The sequence below is a fragment of the Pseudonaja textilis genome, chromosome 3, assembly GCF_049901715.1.
Source record: "Pseudonaja textilis isolate UNSWEBS1 chromosome 3, rPseTex1.2, whole genome shotgun sequence".
In the NCBI taxonomy this organism is placed as follows: domain Eukaryota; kingdom Metazoa; phylum Chordata; class Lepidosauria; order Squamata; family Elapidae; genus Pseudonaja; species Pseudonaja textilis.
Window position 1 is genome coordinate 57,512,384 of NC_141992.1, and position 19,365 is coordinate 57,531,748.

Consider the following 19,365-nt stretch of genomic DNA (forward strand, 5'->3'; position numbering starts at 1 on the left):
CTATATTATACATTGCAAGTGGAAACTGAGGCAAAAAATGCCACAGCTAACATTGGTGGACTTTGAAAAGACACTGATGGATTAGAATTGGAGAAAGGACTAGTCTGGTTTAGCCAAATGTGGACAATTCATAGACTGTGTCAAGGCTCTGACCAACAAACCCAAGAAAATCAGAACTCTGAGGCTTGGCTCTTTCTCAAAGATCTAATGAGTACACCATATCAGCACAGCTTCAATGGAAAACCAAATCTAAACCTTTCCCATGGTTTCAGTATAATTAAAATAGGAAATAACCCCATCCCCAAGTGTCACAGGTCACATTGGCCAAATGGGTTAATTGGAGGGCTCTTTAGGACTTCCTTCTCCAACCTTATCTGTTGCTGGTAGAGACGATTTTGGTTCTCATGAGAAAACTCTTTGTTGTGTCTAGTAATGCATTTCAACCTCCTTCCCCTTCTGTGTGGCAACTGAGGAACACAAAGATGGCTGCAGCCAGGTTCAGTTTGAAGTTGACAGACTGTTTGCAGCCCTCACATCCTATGATTGACCAGCTGAAGTTCTCCAGCAAAAAGGACAGATATCATTGAAGTGATCTGAGTCTGTTTTTCACAGAGGTGATTGTTTTAAGAGAAAAATGGTAATAATTTTCCTAAGAGACCTCATTCTCCTACTCCTACCTTCTCCCAAAAGAAAAAAAAAAAAAGGGGGGGGAAGCACCACTCTTTCACTGGTAATTGCTGTGAATATTCCTCCAGAAGATTGGTAAGTTGAAGCCAAGTTAAGAATCCCTACCTCTCAAATGATGCCAACCCTGATTTTGGTGATGGAGAAGTTGCTGCCTCAGGCCTCTCTAGCAGGAACAATGGTCTTTTTCCTTAATTTTAATAGGAATTACTTGCATATTGCCCCCAACAATCTGGATCTTCATTTTACCAAGTTCTGAAGGATGGAAGTCAACTTTGAGGCCCCTCAGAATCAAACGCTAAACTGTGGGCAGAGTTTGCTTGCATTGCTGCACTTAGCCATTGTACCACCAGGGGTCCTGCTTGGGTGAGAAGGTATTTAAAACTGAATAGAGTGTCTGATGAATACTTTCCAGCCTTGTTAAAAAAAATCAGTGGGTTGTTTGCAGATGATTTTATCACTTCTTGGAATATGGATAGTCCTATCCTAGCAATGTGTTCACAGGTAGAATTGAATGCATGAGAAGCCGTGTGCAACTCTTCCCTTCAAGTCATGCTGTTGAGGTCACTTTTGAGAGGTGGCATCTATAGAAGGACTACATCCAGTGCTAATAACAGTGATTCAATTTAGAATTTTTTTTAAAAACCCACCAGCACAAAGCCACAGCTAAGTGATGCAATCATGCCCACTTTTTCACAGCATTTTGAAAGAATGTTTTGCATGTTGGAACATGAAGGGAAGCACAAAGTCAAATATGTAGACATTTTTTTAATGTCAAGTATTCTTATTGCTACAGAAGATTAGCCTATGATGAAAAATGACCAAAGTTGGTAGGTATAATGCTAACTCCTCAGAAAGGAAAGGCCTTCTTCAGGAACAGGATACAGCAATCTTTAAACAGCATTTTATGCAGAATAAACAAAAAGCCTCACAGGTTTCCAAGAGGTATCTTTAATTCTTTGACAGCTGGAGGGTTTTACTAGACATTTTGAAAATTCCGCTTTGTCATATTATTTTTTATAGTTTGGGGAGTGGTGGTTCTATACATATGTTCCTTTGGTTGATAGTCCCAGTACTTTTTCAAAGTTCCCAAGACATGGCTGGTCATGGCACCCTTTAACAAGGGAAAGAGTTTTATCTATGTTGCAACCTGCAGTATCCCTCAGCCATGCAGATATGGAAATGAATTAAACTTCCCTTGGGGTCTGAGAATAAGTGAAATGGGGTATGGAATTTAATTAATAGAGAGAGAAGAATTTAGGAGTGGGAGACTGAAAACAACAAGAGTAGGAAGATGGAAAATAGCTTATGAAATATAACCTCAATTCTAGGGTGGGGAAAGGAATGTAGGCAACTGGAGATATTCTTCCTCACTGGAGGATTAGTGAATCCACAACACAAAATATGGTTACCAAGGGATACGGCAAGCAATTTCAACCTTGATTTATCCATGTCAAAGTTCTTAAATACATCCTTTTGTTTATTTCTAATATCAGAGATAGTGAATATTCCCTCAGTCTTCCTCTTCTGTTGGGGAAAAAAAAAACCCCTTGAAACTGAAATTTTCAAAACTGAGATTAGAAGAACAAATGTACTGACAAATACTGGATAAATTTTTAATACTGACAAATACTGGATAAATTTTAACTTCAGCGTAATTGTTAGCAAATGCTACAATGCAGAACCATGAAGAATAATGAGTCTCCTTATAGGTTTTTTCCCCCCCTTCCTGGGAAAATCATCATATATCCATAACAAACAGGAAAAACAGCTAAGTAAGTGTCAGTGTCATCTCTTTGGAATCACATAGAATATATCTTCTTCATGATGATTTGTAGTTAACCTGGTCTTTTAGGCAGAACTACATCTACATGGAGAGAAAAGTAAATATACTGGCATCTTTTTGCCTTTAAATGTAAACGCTACAGAATTAGTATTAAAAAAAAATAGCAAGTACTTCTTAGGTATTTGCATTCAGTTTTGGAGTCATTTGCCAAAACACAAAAACTAAGAATTGTCTACTCAGAGAAAAATTACTTAAATCTTTATACAAATCCTTCCAGAATTTTTCAGATCTGTTTTGTGGAATTTCTTCAATATTTTTTTTCATTGTATCCTTGCTAGCATTTAGAGGAGGAACAAATGTAGGAATATTAATTGTTCAATAAAAATGTAGTCTGTTAAACTGGTTAAGGACTTGAGGAAAGTTGGCTCTATAGCCAAGAATTGTATTCTGGTTTACTTAACAGATTGTAATCTGGCAAGTGAGTCAACTATTATGGGTTTTTTTTTAATGCAAATAACTATCTACTTTAAAAATGTGTAGCCTTGCACAGCTTCAGAACTGTTTCCAGTATTACAGACCTTTGCCCAAAAGTAAATCTAAACTATGGATATCTTCTCTTGTGGCAAAAAGCTGCACATATTCAGAAGGATTTACGTTTGATGTATTATTTCCGACATTTCATGAGACTGTACAGTACACTTGCTGTAATGAGGGGCATGCAAGACAGATCAAAAAAGTTATGTGCCCCCTCAGCATGTCCTATGTATGACACACATACATGTGAGACCCCTCACATCCTGGACATAAACTGTTTCAACTCCTTCCCTCAAAACGACGCTATAGAGCACTGCACAGCACAACAACTAGACACAAGAACAGTTTTTTCCCAAAAACCATCACTCTGCTAAACAAATAATTCCCTCAACGCTGTTCAACTATTACAAAGTCTGCACTACTATTGCTGTTAATCTTCTCATCACTCCTTATCACCCGTCCCCTCCCACTTGTGACTATGACTGTCGCTTGTATACTTATGATTCTTATTGACAGTTTCCTAATATGATTTGATTGCTTACTGCACCCTATGACTATCATTAAGTGTCTTACCTTATGATTCTTGACTCTTGACAAATGTATTTTTTTCTTTTATGTACACTAAGAGCATTAACACCAAGACAAATTCCTTGTGTGTCCAATCACACTTGGCCAATAAAGAATTCTATTCTACATATAAAAGAAGTGGAGCTTTGATGACATGGATGCGACTACCATATTGAAGGTTTTTTTTAATACTCTCCTTTGTGCATGCTTTTGCTGTAATGGCCTTAAAGCAGACACAGTGTGTGACAAACAGAAAGATAGAACTATCTTTCTTCATATCTAGCTATTCTTCTTGAAAAGAAATAAACTTGGATCTTAATTCCAGCTTTCTCAGTCGCATCACTTCTCTCCTTCATTCGATTTTCTTTACAAAAAAAAGAAAGAAGGAAAAAAGCTAAGCTAGTATGAAACTGTGATGCAATCCTTCATATGCCTATTCGGATGTACCATTAACTTTAATTGGCATTATTTCTAGCAAGTATGAATGCTTTTTTTTTTTTTTTAAAGAATGACATTGCAACCTGATATATGAAGAAGGTCTAAGAAACCGAAGAAGGTCTAAGATTTAAAGGAAATAAATGTTTCCTTTTTTGAGTGATAGAACAAGTGGTGGATAAAATCATCAAAGCTGGAAATGTGACAATTGGTTATTGGAATGAGGGGTGACGAAACTAAAACTTAAAGTGGATTTGGATCAAGTGGATTGAGATTAACAGCCACAAGTACACTGTTTCCAAGTTCTTGCAGAGGCAAGTTAGATGCTGAGAAAGGCAAACAGAAGAAAGAACATAAGCATTTGCAACAAAGCAAGGACTAAAAAATATTATAGTTTCCTGATCATCCTGAGGACTGCATAGATGTTCACATTGTGTGTGTGTGTGTGTGTGTGTGTGTGTCCCTCAAACAGCCGACACAACTTTGGTTTTTTAGATACTTTTTATTCATTCAGATTTGGATAATGGATGCAGTATGTGATGCCCCTGTTGGAGTCTGACTCCAAAAGAGAGGAGGAACAGCTGACAGGGAGTGGGAATGTGGCTCTGGAGGTTGTGAAGGAAACTGGGGAAGGGCACAGGCCAGCTGGGCAGCCAGAGGAAGACCGAGGCCCATCCCCTCTTCATCCTAGGGCACACAGGGAGGAGCAGATAAGGGAGAAATGTGAATGGTGTGGTCTATGGGGGAGGAAAGGGCCCTGATCCCCTTCATGGGCTGCAGCTGTAAGGACTTTTTATAAGGACAAACTGCGCATGGCCAAGTGCTGGAAGCAAAGTGTGAAATAATTCTAGTCTTTCAGTTCTTATCTGAGTTCTGGCATCCTTCCCAGTGTGTGTATTTCAATATCTGTGGACGTTTTCAAGCCCTTATCCTGCCTTGTCTCATTAATTGCTTCAGTGTGGTTTGTGTTGTTTTTTTCTATTTATAATTTATATGTATTTCAGTTTGAACGGCATTTCTTCCTTTTTGCAACTGTTTTGGGGGGAGTTTTTTCTCCAGTCAATGATAATTGGACCTTTGAAGCCAAGTTGAAGGAATTAAAGGGACTTCACCTGTTTTGGGGACTTTGTTGCTTTTGGATCCCACCCTGGGCCATGACACAGTAACATTTAGTGGAATATAGAATGGAACAGATGGATCATCTTATATTGCTAAAGTGACATGTTGTATAGTACATCGGAATGTTGTGATAGGTAAGCCAACAATTGTCCCTTGAAAGATTCTTTTACAGGGATATTTTTCTGGAAGTTCTTTATTCCTTATTCGTCAGGCTTCTATCTGCCAGTTGCTTTGACTTGACAGCGTCTGGGTGGGCTTAAGAATCACCACCCACTTCCTTTCTCTGTCGTTTCCATTAGCTCCAGGGAACACAGTCTTAGCAGCCTTTTCTGATTCTGAACAGTGAGAAAAACCTCACACTATGGTTCTGGAGAAGGTTAAGGAGCTCTTTCCAGAGGCTGAAGTTGACAGGCGCCTTGTCTCAGGCTTGCTTTGTGGCTCAGCGGCTGCCCTTCTGATGTTCAAATGGATGAATCAGATACGGGTCCAGAAGAAACTTGATGAATTCAAGACCAAGCGAGAACATGGGTTTCAGCGAATGGAGAAGGCAGCAAAGCAGTTTAAACAGCAGGTATTGTGGCATTTGATTGAAGAAAATAAGATTTCCTTCTTTTTCCTATTTTTAGAAAATAACAGGCAAATTCATATGCAGAAATATTTCACTGAACCATGATCTCTGCATTATGGTTTCTGTTTTGCTTAAAAAAATACTAATATACATTTTATAATATATAGTGGTGTTATGGTACCTTGCTTGCCAGGATCTATTTCATATTTAAGGTAGTTATTTTCATCTTTAAAAGTAATGGTTTGCTGCAAATTTTGTACAGTGCTATAGTTAATTTCTTTTCCATATCTTTTGGCTAAGGTTCCTGTTGCTCTGTGTTTCCTATTTAACATTAGGAGCCTCTTAATGTTCACACATACTTTGTGTCAAGAGGGAGGCAGGAGAAGGCATAAGATCTCTTTTGCCTTCTCTCCTGGCATTTAAGCTGCCTTCTCAACGCAGCTGTCTCTGCCCACTTTTTAGCAGGAGGGTAACAAATCATCCACCATAAAACCAGTGGCTATTTGAGCTTAACATTTGCCAATGACTGTTGACACATGTCAGGATTATGCTGAGGTCAGTATGCCTGGGAACAAAGAGCAAGCCTCTTGTCTTCCTTCTTGCACAAAAATGTGTGTGTGTGTGTGTGTGTGTGTGTGTGTGTGTGTGTGTGAGAGAGAGAGAGAGAGAGAGAGAGAGAGAGAGAGAGAAAGACAGACAGAGAGACAGAGAGATAGAGAATATACCATGCTGAGTTAGGATTTTCAGTGCAGCCTTCTCTGTACAATACAATATAGAACTCAGGAAGAACTATCCCTAGTTTAGAAAGAACTCTTGTTCCCTTCATTACGTTTCAGCATAAACAGGAATTTTCTTTATCAAGTTATTTATACCATGCAGAGCTGTTGCTGGTTGTTGGGGCAAAATCCTAATTGGAGGGTCTGAAATTGGAACCTGATAAGATGACATGCAGCATGGAGAGTAAACATAAAATGAACAACTAAACAATGAGAGGCAATATGCTTTTTATTTTCATAAATGTGAGATTAAGGCGGCTGCATCTTAACTGGTTACAGAAAACAAGATTTGGTGCAGCATTGTGCCTGGATTCCAATGCTATACATTGTCAGTGAATCCCAGTTGGTGTAATGATATGTGGGAATAGCCTTGGGAGACGGAAGGAAGAGTCTCAAACTAGACAATGGTCTAATAAGAGGCAGCTTAGAAGGAATGGGGTGTGTGCCAAACATATCAGAAGGGATCTTCCCTAGTTTCTTGAATTGTAAAGGAGAGAGGGAAGGAAAGAACTTTTACAGTTGCAAGTACACTTGCAAGATTATGTTAATATAGCCTTATAAAGGTACTTCTGGGTGTGCTTCATGTTTGGACTACCTCATAAGGCTGACAACAATCTAGCAAGTCTGAAATTAACGGAATAACAGAGACCTTGGAGGACTTCTAGCCAACACCCTGCTCAAGCAGGAAACTCTATACTATTGCAGACAAATGGTTGTCCAATCTCTCTTAAAAATCTCCAGTGTTAGAGCACATTGTTATCGCACAGCAAATTGCACATTGGAGCAAATTGCCATTACATTTCGACAAACTTGGAAAAGTCCCTTCTTCTATCTCCCAGCATACCATTACAATTGCGTAACTACTGAATATAACAAGTTGAAAGCACACTTTCTTGTGAACAGATCATTTACTTACCTGCCATCTTTAGGTGGGAGAACAATAACTTTCAACTTAGATTTGTGAGATCATCTCTTACCTTGGCTCTTTCCCAGGGATCCTGTTCCAAACTCCTAGCATCCTTCCCATCTGTTTATTCTCACCCTGGATTCAGCCTAAAGCCTTAAGCATCAACACTGATATCAAGATTGGGACAAAAATACTGTCAATGTTGTATATATTATCATGAAATAAAAGGAAGGGTTGAGTAGGGGAGCCATACACTGCACAAAAAAATGTCCTTGTCCTCAGTTTTTGGCAGGAGAGGTAGAGTGCTGAAATCAGAGATCTAATGGAGGCAAAACTGGATCTTTGCCTTGCTGTGTCAAGATGGATAATTAGTTATGAAACAAAGCTGTTTAAAAACTCCTCTTTATGACAGTGCATGTACATAATTCATTAATGTATTGAAATACAATTTTAACCGAGGACAGCTAGATTGGTGTAGTAATTAAGGCATCAGGTTAGAAACCCTGACTTCTACTCCCACCTTAGGCACAAAGCCAGCTGGATGACCTTGGCCAGTCCCTTTCTCTCTGTCTGAAAAGCAGGCACTGGCAAACCACTTCTGAAAAACCTTGCCAATAAAACTGTCCAGGTAGTATCTGAAAAGTGAACAAAAGGAAAAAAACTTAATTGAAGTTTTGCAAAAAAAAGTAATAAACTAGACTATCAAAATGAAGATCTTTAAGAATTTACTATTTTTCAAAAAAGGTTAAATGCATGAGATCAAACAGTTATTTATTACTATATAAACAATCATTTATATTTATGTTGAACAATAAGAGGCAAGAATATAGTTCTGTTTGTCTCCTCTGAAGACAAGGCGGGGTGGTGGTGGTTAAATCACCATTACAACAGTCTTTTTCTGCATTGTAGTACTTTGATGGAATAGAATTATGAACCAGAGAAGATGAGAATCAATGGATGTTGTGGCTAATTTCCTCCATAGTTTCTCATGAAGAATTGAATTTAAGGCTGTTCTTGAATAACAGAAAGTATTTCTTTGGTAGGGCTAGATGGGTTTTCAGCTAAATGGTGCAAATTTGCACATTAATCCATGGTGGGATATCCTGATCCAAAATCTATTTGAAGCTATTTTTTAAAATTTTAAGCTGCCCAATGTTGCTGTGGTTAGCCTCAAAATAGGTAAACTGAACAAAGAAACAAATGACTGAACAAAGTGTTTCTTCAACTCTCTGCTATGGGTGACCACAAAATAAACATTTAGGAAATATGGGAACCATCCAATTAAGCTCTCCTCCTACATTTTTATTTTTAAGAGGGTGAAAGTTCGCATTTTTTCAGCAAATGAGAATAATAATTGTTGCAATTTTACACTCCTTCCCATTTCCTTCATTTTAAAATATTTTTAAAATACAATTTGTAGGAAAATCAAAATTAAGTATTTATTTACCGCTTCCATTTTTAATATACTCCATGCCCTAATAACAATTGCTGACTCTTGTACATTTTTTTTCAATTTTAGCATTTACTTTGCTACTGTTATGCTTCAACAAATCAGTTTTCAACCACTGAACCATTTTTGCTGGCCAGTTAACTTTGCAGTGCATCTAGAAGATTGAGCAGCTCTGGCCAGTTGATTGGCAGTGAATGAATGTGGGGATTATGGGTGGGGAATGTGGGTGATGGGTCAGCTGGTAAACCTCCATGCATCGTCAATAATCTACAGCAGGGGTGTCAAAACTCGCGTTGTCATGGCAACGTCATGTGACATATTGGGACTTTTCCTCCCTTTGCTAAAGCGGGCATGGGCGTGGCCAGCATGTGATGCATCTGGCTTGCAGGCCGCAAGTTTGACAGCCCTGATCTACAGAATGTAGTTTAGAAATCACTGGTCTAACATATATCTATTTTGCAATAATATGTCAGCAGTATGTTTGTTCCTTGCTGTAGAACCCAGGAATAAAGGCTGCTCCAATCCTATCTCTTTCTCTTGTGGAACTAACTGCAAAGTTAAAAGATGGCTCCTTGTCTCCAGAAAGTGTTCTATACAGCTACATGGAAAAGGTAAGGTTGACTTTGAATGTTAAATTCCATTGCTTATAGAAAACCTGCTTTTCTATCTTGCAAACATCAAAATCCTTTGGTCAATACAAATCACTGACACGTCACACCATAAATATTGTTACTGATTTGGGCATAAGTTAAAATTTTTAAATCCCTTTTAACTCTGCATTCTGTAAGTGATAGTAAGTGTTAGGTGTAAGTAGTGAGTGATAGCTAGAAGCAATCAGTCTAAAGATCTGACAAAGCACAGCGGATTTCTCTAATGGTGCTTTAATGGACCCTGAAGGCATAAATGATGGACAAAAGATTATCTCTTCTTTTGTCTCACCAGGAAAAAATGAAGAGTTTAAGCCAAGTCTTTATAAATCAATCTATGCTGGGAGCTAATCTGTATAGGAAATAGAGGAGTTACTTTGCCCTTTGTAGAAAAAGACATGGCATCATCAGTTCCTCATGAAAACTACTGAGGAACAGGAAACCTGGTACTCTTGACTTTTAAAAAAATATTTTATTGATATTCCAAAGTTTAAAAACATAAAAAAAGCTATATGCATTGTTATAAACATCAAGACACCTTTTACATTTGCTTACATTTTTCCATATATGATTGCTTATTCCATTACCATTACATCTTACTCTTGACTTTTGTAAACCCATGCCTGACCCTCAAACTTTGTGCATATTTTGTAAAGCCTTCTATCACCAAAACAGCATAAATCTCCACAGATGACTTTCCATGGAAACAGAATCCTCAAACGCATTGGGACCCTGAAACTGAAGCAGTCAAGAAAACATGGATACTGTGGTACTCAAGGTAGCATGGGCATTAGGGTACTCAGGAAGATGATGTAGAAGCCAGTTTATTTGATTTACAAATACTGAGGGAAAGCTGGCTAAGCTAATAGCTTACAATAGTAAATTAATTTCTGCAATATTTTACATATGCATTTGTTTGTCCACACTTACACCCAGACATTAAAAATGAAGCTCAGCCCAATTCAGCTTCAAATCCCTCTCCAGTTGTGCAAACTGCACCCAATTAAGCAAATTTCACGCAGCAATTCAAGAGTTAAGAGGAACTTTCATCCTTTTCCTAGCCCCCCACCCTCCTCTGTCTAGGCCTTGGGCCTTTGATTTATGTGATCCATGGAGTTATTTTCAGCTGTGGAAGATTTATTACAACTCCCAACAGCTAAGTTACAAGGGAATTCCATTTTTGGAACAGTGTGACTTTGAGACTTCTAGAGAGATGATCAAGGACTGAATGAATGCAGTTGTCTGCTTGGCAGGTGGAAGGTACAGGCATAAGTGCATCAAAAAGACACTTGAATGTATTGGATGCTGAGAATTTATTTATTGTGTTTATATTACCTGGAATATTGATTATGCTGGACAGTGCACAAAGACATTATAAACATAGGATATACTGTAAAATGATATATCTGTGATAAAAATAATATATAAGAAGTTAAGATAAAAACAGAAGGAAAAAAATAAAAATGTGCAGCATCTAAAACTAAACTTTGCAGGGGAGCCAGGTTAGATTATATTAGACAAAAATGGCTGTCTGGGGAATTCTGGGAGTTGAAGTCCACATATTTTAAAAGCTGCTGAAATTGAGAAACATTGCTTTAGCTATTGTTATATTCTGGTTACTGTATCTTTTTTTTTTCTTTTCAACAGTGTTGGATTTTTCCTCTGCCTTATTTTTTTTCTGCTTTGTCTAAGCCTTTGCTTGCCCTCCAAAGATCAGTCATGTGGTGGATCTTGCATCCTGTTCTTGGCCTGCTGAACCTCTTTCCTTCTTCCTTTCTAGGAAGGAAAGTACCAACAAAAAACTGGTTGGGATGGGAAGTTCCAAAACTTATTAAGGCAGGACTTCTGGGAAGCCTTTTTAGCAGGGGCTGTTGCATTAAACCTAAAATAAAATATATGCAGCTGTTTTCATGCCACTGTTTTCTACAGTTTACAGCCCAAATAATGTAGCTCAGTTTTTGATGTCTGTCAAAAAAAGACCATATTATGAAGCTGAGTTATATGTATTGTACAGCTTGCCAACTGTAGGTTGTCCATTCCTTATTTAATTTGCATACCTTATACCAAAGTATAGACAGGGGGAAAAAAAGGGGGCACATTTTCCATAGAATTTCTTTTCTGAACAACTAAAAAGTTCACAATGGTCCTTGGATCACCCCCTTCTTCTGCTTTTCTTCTTTTTGCACCAAGGCTTTAGCAGTAACCCGGGAGATCAACTGCGTGACCGACTTTCTCCCAGAGTGTGAAGAGCAGCTCCGAGAAATTAAAAACAGAGAGAAAGGATTACTCTATGGGGTCCCTGTCAGCATCAAGGAAAACGTTGCTTGCAAGGTATTTTGGGAAATTATTCATCAACTACTGGGGAGGCGAGGGTGATGCTTCATGAGGTTAAGTTCTATGCCTTCAGATGAGATTGGCAAAGTTGGGAGGGGGGAAGCCCACCCCTCAACATCTCAGCATACCTAGCTACATTCTCCATCTTGATGCATTCAGCACAAAAATTGGCAGAAGTTCTATAAGCACCTTAGGCTACATGTGCTTGCTGAAGTCCAATGGATCAGGAAAGATTGTCTGATCCAGTGTTCCTCAGCTTTGGCAACTTGAAGATGTGTAGACTTCAACTCCCAAGATACCTCAGCCAGCAAGGCTGACTGTGAACCTCTGGGAGTTGAAGTCCACATACCTATAGCTTCAAGGTGTCAAGATTGAGAAATGCTGGCCTGATCAATACTCCTGATCCAGGAGCCTTGTAAAGCATACATTTGGACCGATACATTTTAAAAAGGCAACTGTAGATTTTCATGCTGAAAATCAGAATATTTATTGGACTGCCAGAGATTGAACAGGGCGAGCCTGACATAGTTCTGCTCATGTCAAGTTAAATACTTGAATAGAACTGTGCTTGTCATGGTCCTTGTGGAGGATAATATCATGGGGGCGTGTGTCAATTTTGTTTGCAGTCATGCACCAGGTTTTGATTTCCATCCCTCAGATTTCAGATCATTTCCGTAGTAACTTCCTTTGTTACAATAACGTACCAAGGCTCTCAGCCATTTTTGTTATTTTCTTTTAATGGGGAGACATTACCGCTGAGGGAGCATCTCCTTGGTGAATTATTCTGGCTTTATTTCCCTTCTCACCTGCTAGTAGGAAAATAACACACATTTGGCAGAACCTGCTATCTTTCCTAGTTAAATTGATTTTCTGTGTAGCATAGGATTAGCACTCTTTCAAAAAGGGTACTAAATCCATGTCTAAAATATGGTCTTTAAATGCTTTTTCATGAAAAGCCTCATGGAAACTCCATACTCCTGATCAGGTTATCTCTTTAATGGTCAACAAAGAATGCCATATAATATCCATAGCAAGAAATTGTGTTGAAAGGAGGCAGAAAAAACTGGAATGTCTTTAAGCTGCTTTGGATCTGAACAGAAGATAGTACAGGTAGTCTTCGACTTACAACAATTCATTTAATGACCATTTGAAGCAGTGGGGGGATTCTACCAGTTTCCCTACCGGTTCAGTGATTGGCACTTTCCAAACACCAGCTGAGGCTCTGCTGTGCCAATCAACGGAGAGGATAACGAACAGAAAAGCGCAGGGGTGGGTGGGAGGGCCAATGCTGTGCTTTTCTCTTCTTTCTTGTCTCAGCTGATTGTTGGAGATTTTTTTTTTACTACCCGTTCTGCCGAACTGGGGCGAACCGGTAGCATTTCACAATTGATTTGAAGTTACAATGGCACTGAAAAAAGTGACTTATGATGTTTTTTCATACTTACGACCATTGCAGCATCCCCATGGTCACATGATCAGATGCTTGGCCACTGACTCATAATTATTGACTTTTGCAGTGTCCCAGGCCATGTGATCACCTTTTGTGAACTTCTGATCAGCAAAGTCAATGGGGAAGCCAGATTTACCCAATAACCGTATTATTTAATTTAGCATCTACAGTGATTAACAGCTGGGTCAGGAAAAGTAAAATCGGGCAAAACTTAGCAACATAAATTTTGCACTCAATTGTGCTTGTAAGTTGAACACTACCTGTATCGTGAGAATATGACAGGGGAACAAAAACAGTTATTGGGACACGTATATGGAAAGGAAGAATCCTAGAGGTACCATGTCTGAGCTCCAAAAATCCAGAAGATAGCTAGATCACATCAGCGAGAAACATGAAACTCTACTGTTTCTATCGAGAGGATATCCAGCCCAGATATGGTAGACTTTTATCAAACTGACATTTCATAGCATTTCCTATTGATTTGGAATATATGCTATTTGTTACGTTTTCTTGCTCTGCTTTTTCATTCTAAACCTCAACATTTGCTTTATTTCTCTTTTTAAAGGGATACCCCAATTCACTTGGCTTGGTGAAATTTCTGGACTCTCCTGAGCACGATGACTCTGTAATTGTCAAAGTTCTTAAGAAACAAGGGGCAATTCCGTTTGTAAAGACCAACACCTCACAAGCCATATTAAAGTAGGCATTTGGTCATTTTGGGGGTGGGGGGGAGGAGGTGTAGTTCTTAAGTTCTTAAAAGCAAGAACTGACTCTAATCTGTTAAAATAGGCTCATCATTTTGATGGTTCTTCTATCTCTTTAATGATACCCTATAGTCAAATTTAAAAATTAGCCTTTTTTGAACTGCATAACCGTTTTTCCAGAAAAAAAAAAGATTGCTAGATTTTAGCTATATTTCGTTGGTTATCATTAAAACAGTTTTTGTCTTCCTGAAGAAGGAGAAACCGTGTTCTAATTTATTTGTTTACAATCTAGTGCCCTCCATCATGTATTAAATAGCAGTTCTCAGAAACTTCAGCCAGCATAAAAATACATGAAGAGGAGGCTGCTTTTCATGAGTAATATGACAGCAAAATCAGCATCCCAAATCCCATATAGACCAGACTGCCTCTTTAAAATAGCATTTGTAGCATCTAGCCCAATCTGTATGGTGTTTTCCACTATAGTGGCAAAAATTTTGTTCATCAATGAAATTGGTCACTTAATTATCAGGAAGCCCTAGATTTCAGTCCAGATATGTATGGCTCAGCTGTTTGAAAAGCCTTCCTCAATTTGATGTTGAGTATGATAAATTCTCACCTAGCGTAGGTAATGGAAATTTGTATTTGAATATTTTAATTTATGTTTTATGAATAGGTCTTTTAAAACAAAAGCCTGATTCCTGGGCACTTTGTACTGTAAAAAGCTAGAACAAGGGAAACAAAGAATAAAAAGAGATGCATTCAAAGAAATAAAAAATCATGTCAGGCAAAACCAACTCTTATAGATGTTTAGTTCCATTCTACTTAACCCTAACCCTAACCCTGGTAAAATGATTGTGTCTTCAGTGCTTTCCACAAGAGTGGGAGCCACATGGATTTCTTGTCTTAGCCTCACCATAAGCAAAACCGATTCCTTCTGCATGCCTTCGATTTGCTTATGGGTCCTTTCCCCTCCTATGCAGCATAGACTGTGGCAATACAGTCTTTGGACAAACCTTGAACCCTTTCAACCACAAGAAAAGTTCTGGAGGCTCCAGTGGAGGGGAAGCTGCTCTTATTGGCGGGGGAGGATCCGTGCTTGGCATTGGGACAGATGTGGCTGCAAGTATTCGGGTGCCATGTGGCTTTTGTGGGATCTGTGGATTCAAACCAACTGGCTATAGGGTGAGGTAAGTTTTATTTTTATTTATTGGATTTTTATTTTTATAAATAACTCAAGGAAAGGTACATAGAAAATTCCTCGTCCTATTTTCCCCACAACAGCCACCCTGTGAGATGGGTCAGGCTGAGAGAGAGTGCCAGCTTTCATGGCTAACATGTGTCTAGAACTCACAGGCTCCTGGTTTCTAACCTAGTGCCTTAACCACTAGACCAAACTGGCTCTCTTCACAACTTTCACAAGTAGTTGACAATCATGTATTGTATATCACGTATTGTCAACAAGTCAAGGGTGAATGGTATTCCAATAAACAGTACATGTTCAAAACAAGTTCTCTGTTGTGACTGTCATTCCAGCAATCAATAGGAAATTAGCTGTCTAGATTATTAATATAACCCTCAGTAGATAGGAAGGCATTTGTTAGGAATTAAGAATTGCTAAAATAAAGAATGAGGCCATGTTTCTTCAGGTAAACTGGTCATGAATCTAGTGAAAAGTAGAACATAGTTTTCTGTCCCTGTCTATTCCTTTTATTTATTCCTTCATTTTCTCATTTATTCTTTTATTTCCCATCATCTCACCCACACAAGCATTCAGCCTGCTCACTCATATTCCAGCCATGGCCTTTCTGCCTCATCCACAGAACAGCAATATAATGAATCTCTTTTCATGTTCTAAACACTTGAAAAACTTCAGGGGGGAAATGTTGCATCGATCAGGATATAGATGAATATTACAAAACTCAACAAATATGTATTCCAAACCAGATAATGTTAGTAATTTGTTTACTCTAGAGCAGGAAATCAACCCTAGAATTGATTCAGCCTCAAGAGACAGTTACCACTGCTAAATTGAAAGGTAGGAAGAATTCAGCCAAGGTAGGAAGTTTAGAGAAATCAGAATTGAGATTAAAGTACTCAGTTTTATTGCAGTTTTATACCTCCCCAACTTTCCCAAAATAGGTATGCCAAAGAACCAGATTTACATTTATGTGTGAAAAAGCAAAAGTAATCATAGAACATATGTAGAAGAGAATATGTTCAAGGGTATATTTCACCATTCACTGTTGCTTAGTTAGTTTTGGTATTCAATTCTGTTTCCTCACTCTCAACATTTGTTTCATTCAAAATCTTGTCAAGAATCCCTCCCCCCTTTTCCAGTTGGGGTATGTATAACGGTGTGGACAGCAGTTTTTAGAATCTCCAGGAATGGTCATATTGGCTGGAATTCTGAAAGTCCACCTATTTGGAATGGCCCAGATTGGGGATAGTGTGAGGTTTTCCATTTTTAAAAAAACGCAATGCACAGTATTTTCTTACTGGAAAGATGGAGTGCATTTCTTTGGCTGCTTGGCATAGTAGGCATTTAACCCACAGGAAAAGAAGATACTGTCTCCTACTTATGGATGTCACCACCTCTTTTACTTCTTCACTCTCCATTTCTCAGTTCTTGAGTCATGGATCACCAAGTGGGCATTTTAGATCTCTTTTTTGCCAGGTTTTTATTGATGGTGGGATAGAAAAATGGCCCAGGATACAACTCTATTAGGGATACTGAGGGCTCCCAGGAAGTCTTAAGGAAAGGATTGGAATCAATGACCCTTAAATTATCTTGCACAGTATTAATCAGTTTAAATGCAATTTTCCTACAAGAAATTCTGAAACCAAAAACTGGATATAAGCTCTTCTGAGCCCTGACTCAATATAAAGTTTAAATCTTATATCACAAATGGTCCTCATCCTTTCTGTCTGGAAGCAAAGTGATTGGAAGGTAATTTTATCCCCTTAATGAAGTACTACTTTACCTAAGTAGATCTTTGTGCGTGGAGATATAGCAATATCCTGGGGATTTGGAAAAAGACTTGGCTGGTGGTGGTTAGGTCAGGATTGAGAAGAATTGTAATAATACCCCACTCCTGGATTAAAAGAAAAAGGACTGGGCCTCTGAAAATATTACAAGTTGGGAAGGTCTAAAGTCCATTCTGTCTTAAAAGCTCAAATCTGTTTGGATAGGGATATTAGTTTTAGTCCAAATTCCTAAAAAGGAATCAATAGTATCTTTTAACCATATCACCTGCATTTTATGACAGGGTCTCTTTTTCATTTGGCTTTGTCTCTAGTTAATTTGCTTTTTTCATTTGCTGTTGTGCAGTGTCAAAGGTGTTACCACTCCTGTAGCTGGAATGAACTCAGGTGAGCAAATCTATAGTTAATAAAGTATTTGTTATTCAGCTCATGGAGAAAAAGGCAAAGTTCCTTGATGAATATATATTTAGGTCTTCTGCTAACCAATCAACCATCCAAAATTGCACTCAAGCTTTCTCCTTCCCTCCATCACACTGCAATGTCTTTTTTTGGTTTGTTTGTTTCCCCATTGATTTAGGATTTATTGTTGTACCATAAGATCTCAGGTTCATTTACATTTATAGATATATTTCAGAAGGATGTAGTAATTTACAATTTTAAAGTGTGGTTGGATGGGATGACAAGACAAGGAAACAATGAATAAAAATAGTGATTTTTCCTTTTCAAAAACTATTTGGATAAATCAAACTACTTGAGTAAATTATTAAATAAGTTTAAAATCCTCTCATTATTAGAAAGCCAATTCTCAGGGGATCTATTTGGCTTTACTCTACTTCAAAGCCATGTTCTGTCTTCCTTTATCAAGACCAGAGACCTTTCTCTCTTTGTTCCAGTCATCTCTGTGACAGGACCAATGGCAAGAGATGTGGATAGCCTGGTTTTGTGCATGAAAGCCCTGCTGTGTGATGAGATGTTTTCTCTGGATCCAGCTGTGCCCCCACTTCCCTTTAATGACAAGGTAATCAAACTGGATATAGGGATGAATCAGGCTCTGTGTATAAGTATGTGAGTGAGGGGTGGGGTCTGATTATAGTTCTTAGTACGTTTGGGCCAGAATTTTTCAAGGATCTCCTTTTCCACATGTAACTGCATAGGCACTTTAATTATTTTTGGAAGTCCTCCTCTAAGTATTCCCACCAGGATAATTTAAGCTATTTGGTTGTGAAGATCTACTTACAGAATACGCTCCCCATGGAGGCTTACTGGTATTCATATTAACAACTTCTTCTCCTGTGCATTTGAAATTAGTTTTGATATTACTTACTTGTAGAAGTAGCAGGGATGTTAAGGATTCCCCCTCACATCCCCCTAATCATAACACAAATAATTCCTTGTAGCTGTTATATGATATGATCTCTTTATGCCTTTGTCTTTGTCCTAGTCCACAGCTAAGATTAGGGTTGTCTGTAGTTTTCCAAATTTAAAATAGTCTTCTCCCCACAACTTTTGCAAAGAATGCAATCACATAGTGCCATGGTGGCGCAGTGGTCAGAATGCAGTACTGCAGGCTACTGCTGCCGGCTGCCGGCTGCCTGCAGTTTGCCAGTTCGAGTCTCAAGGTTGACTCAGCCTTCCATCCTTCCAAGGTCGGTAAAATGAAGACCCAGATTGTTGGGGGAAATATGTGAACTCTGTAAACTACTAAGAGAGGGATATAAAACATTGTGAAGTGGTATACCGGTATAAGTCTAAGTGCTATTGCTATCAGTGCTTGTGGTTGCTTCATCAATGTTGTGAACAGAGGATGGGATCTGGCTAAGTCCTATTGGCCACTTCAGGCTGCTGCAGGGACAGCTACTCCCATCCCTTTCATGGAGACAACAAATTATTGGCTTCTACGTACAGGTACAGGGGCAGGCCTCTGTCTATGCACAGGTAGTCCTCATCAACCATTTGAAGTTATGACCAGTTATTGAAATTGTGGCTGTCACAGTATCCCTACAGTCATATGATCAAGATTCAGGCACTTGGCAACTAGCTCTTAATAATAATGGTTATAGCACCCCATGGTCACATGAGCACAATTTGCAACCTTTCCTGCTGGCTTCCCACAAGCAAAGTCAATAGGGAAGCCAGCAGGAGGCTTCAAGTCACTTCTGCTTCTGATGCTTTTTCTCCTGAGGAGCTCCTGGGCAGCATTGGATCTTGCACTCCATAGTGTCTAGCTGCTCATACGCCATAGCACCAACCGGCCTATTTATAGCCTCACCTGCTTTCCTGGGATGCAGTTTCCTTTGCATAAGCAAGTGCATCTGGATTCTCACCTATTCCCATATCAAATTTGCATAAGGTTCTCAATGATCTACAAGGTCTTCACTGGAATTGCCATCACTAAGCTACCTATGTTATGCTTTATGACCAC

At 38.7% G+C, this 19,365-nt stretch overlaps 1 protein-coding gene across 1 annotated transcript in view; it reads left to right on the plus strand.

Annotated features, from left to right (window-relative positions):
• Positions 1 to 5,225: 5,225 nt before the first annotated feature.
• LOC113440653 (vitamin D3 hydroxylase-associated protein-like) overlaps positions 5,226 to 19,365 on the plus strand; it is a 38,079-nt gene continuing 23,939 nt past the window's right edge. Inside the window, exons 1-7 of the mRNA XM_026707191.2 lie at positions 5,226 to 5,696; positions 9,324 to 9,437; positions 11,664 to 11,804; positions 13,823 to 13,956; positions 14,942 to 15,148; positions 17,290 to 17,330; positions 17,837 to 17,961. Coding sequence (XP_026562976.2) covers positions 5,487 to 5,696; positions 9,324 to 9,437; positions 11,664 to 11,804; positions 13,823 to 13,956; positions 14,942 to 15,148; positions 17,290 to 17,330; positions 17,837 to 17,961 — 972 coding nt within the window. The 5' untranslated portion in view covers positions 5,226 to 5,486. The remainder of the gene's footprint in view (positions 5,697 to 9,323; positions 9,438 to 11,663; positions 11,805 to 13,822; positions 13,957 to 14,941; positions 15,149 to 17,289; positions 17,331 to 17,836; positions 17,962 to 19,365) is intronic.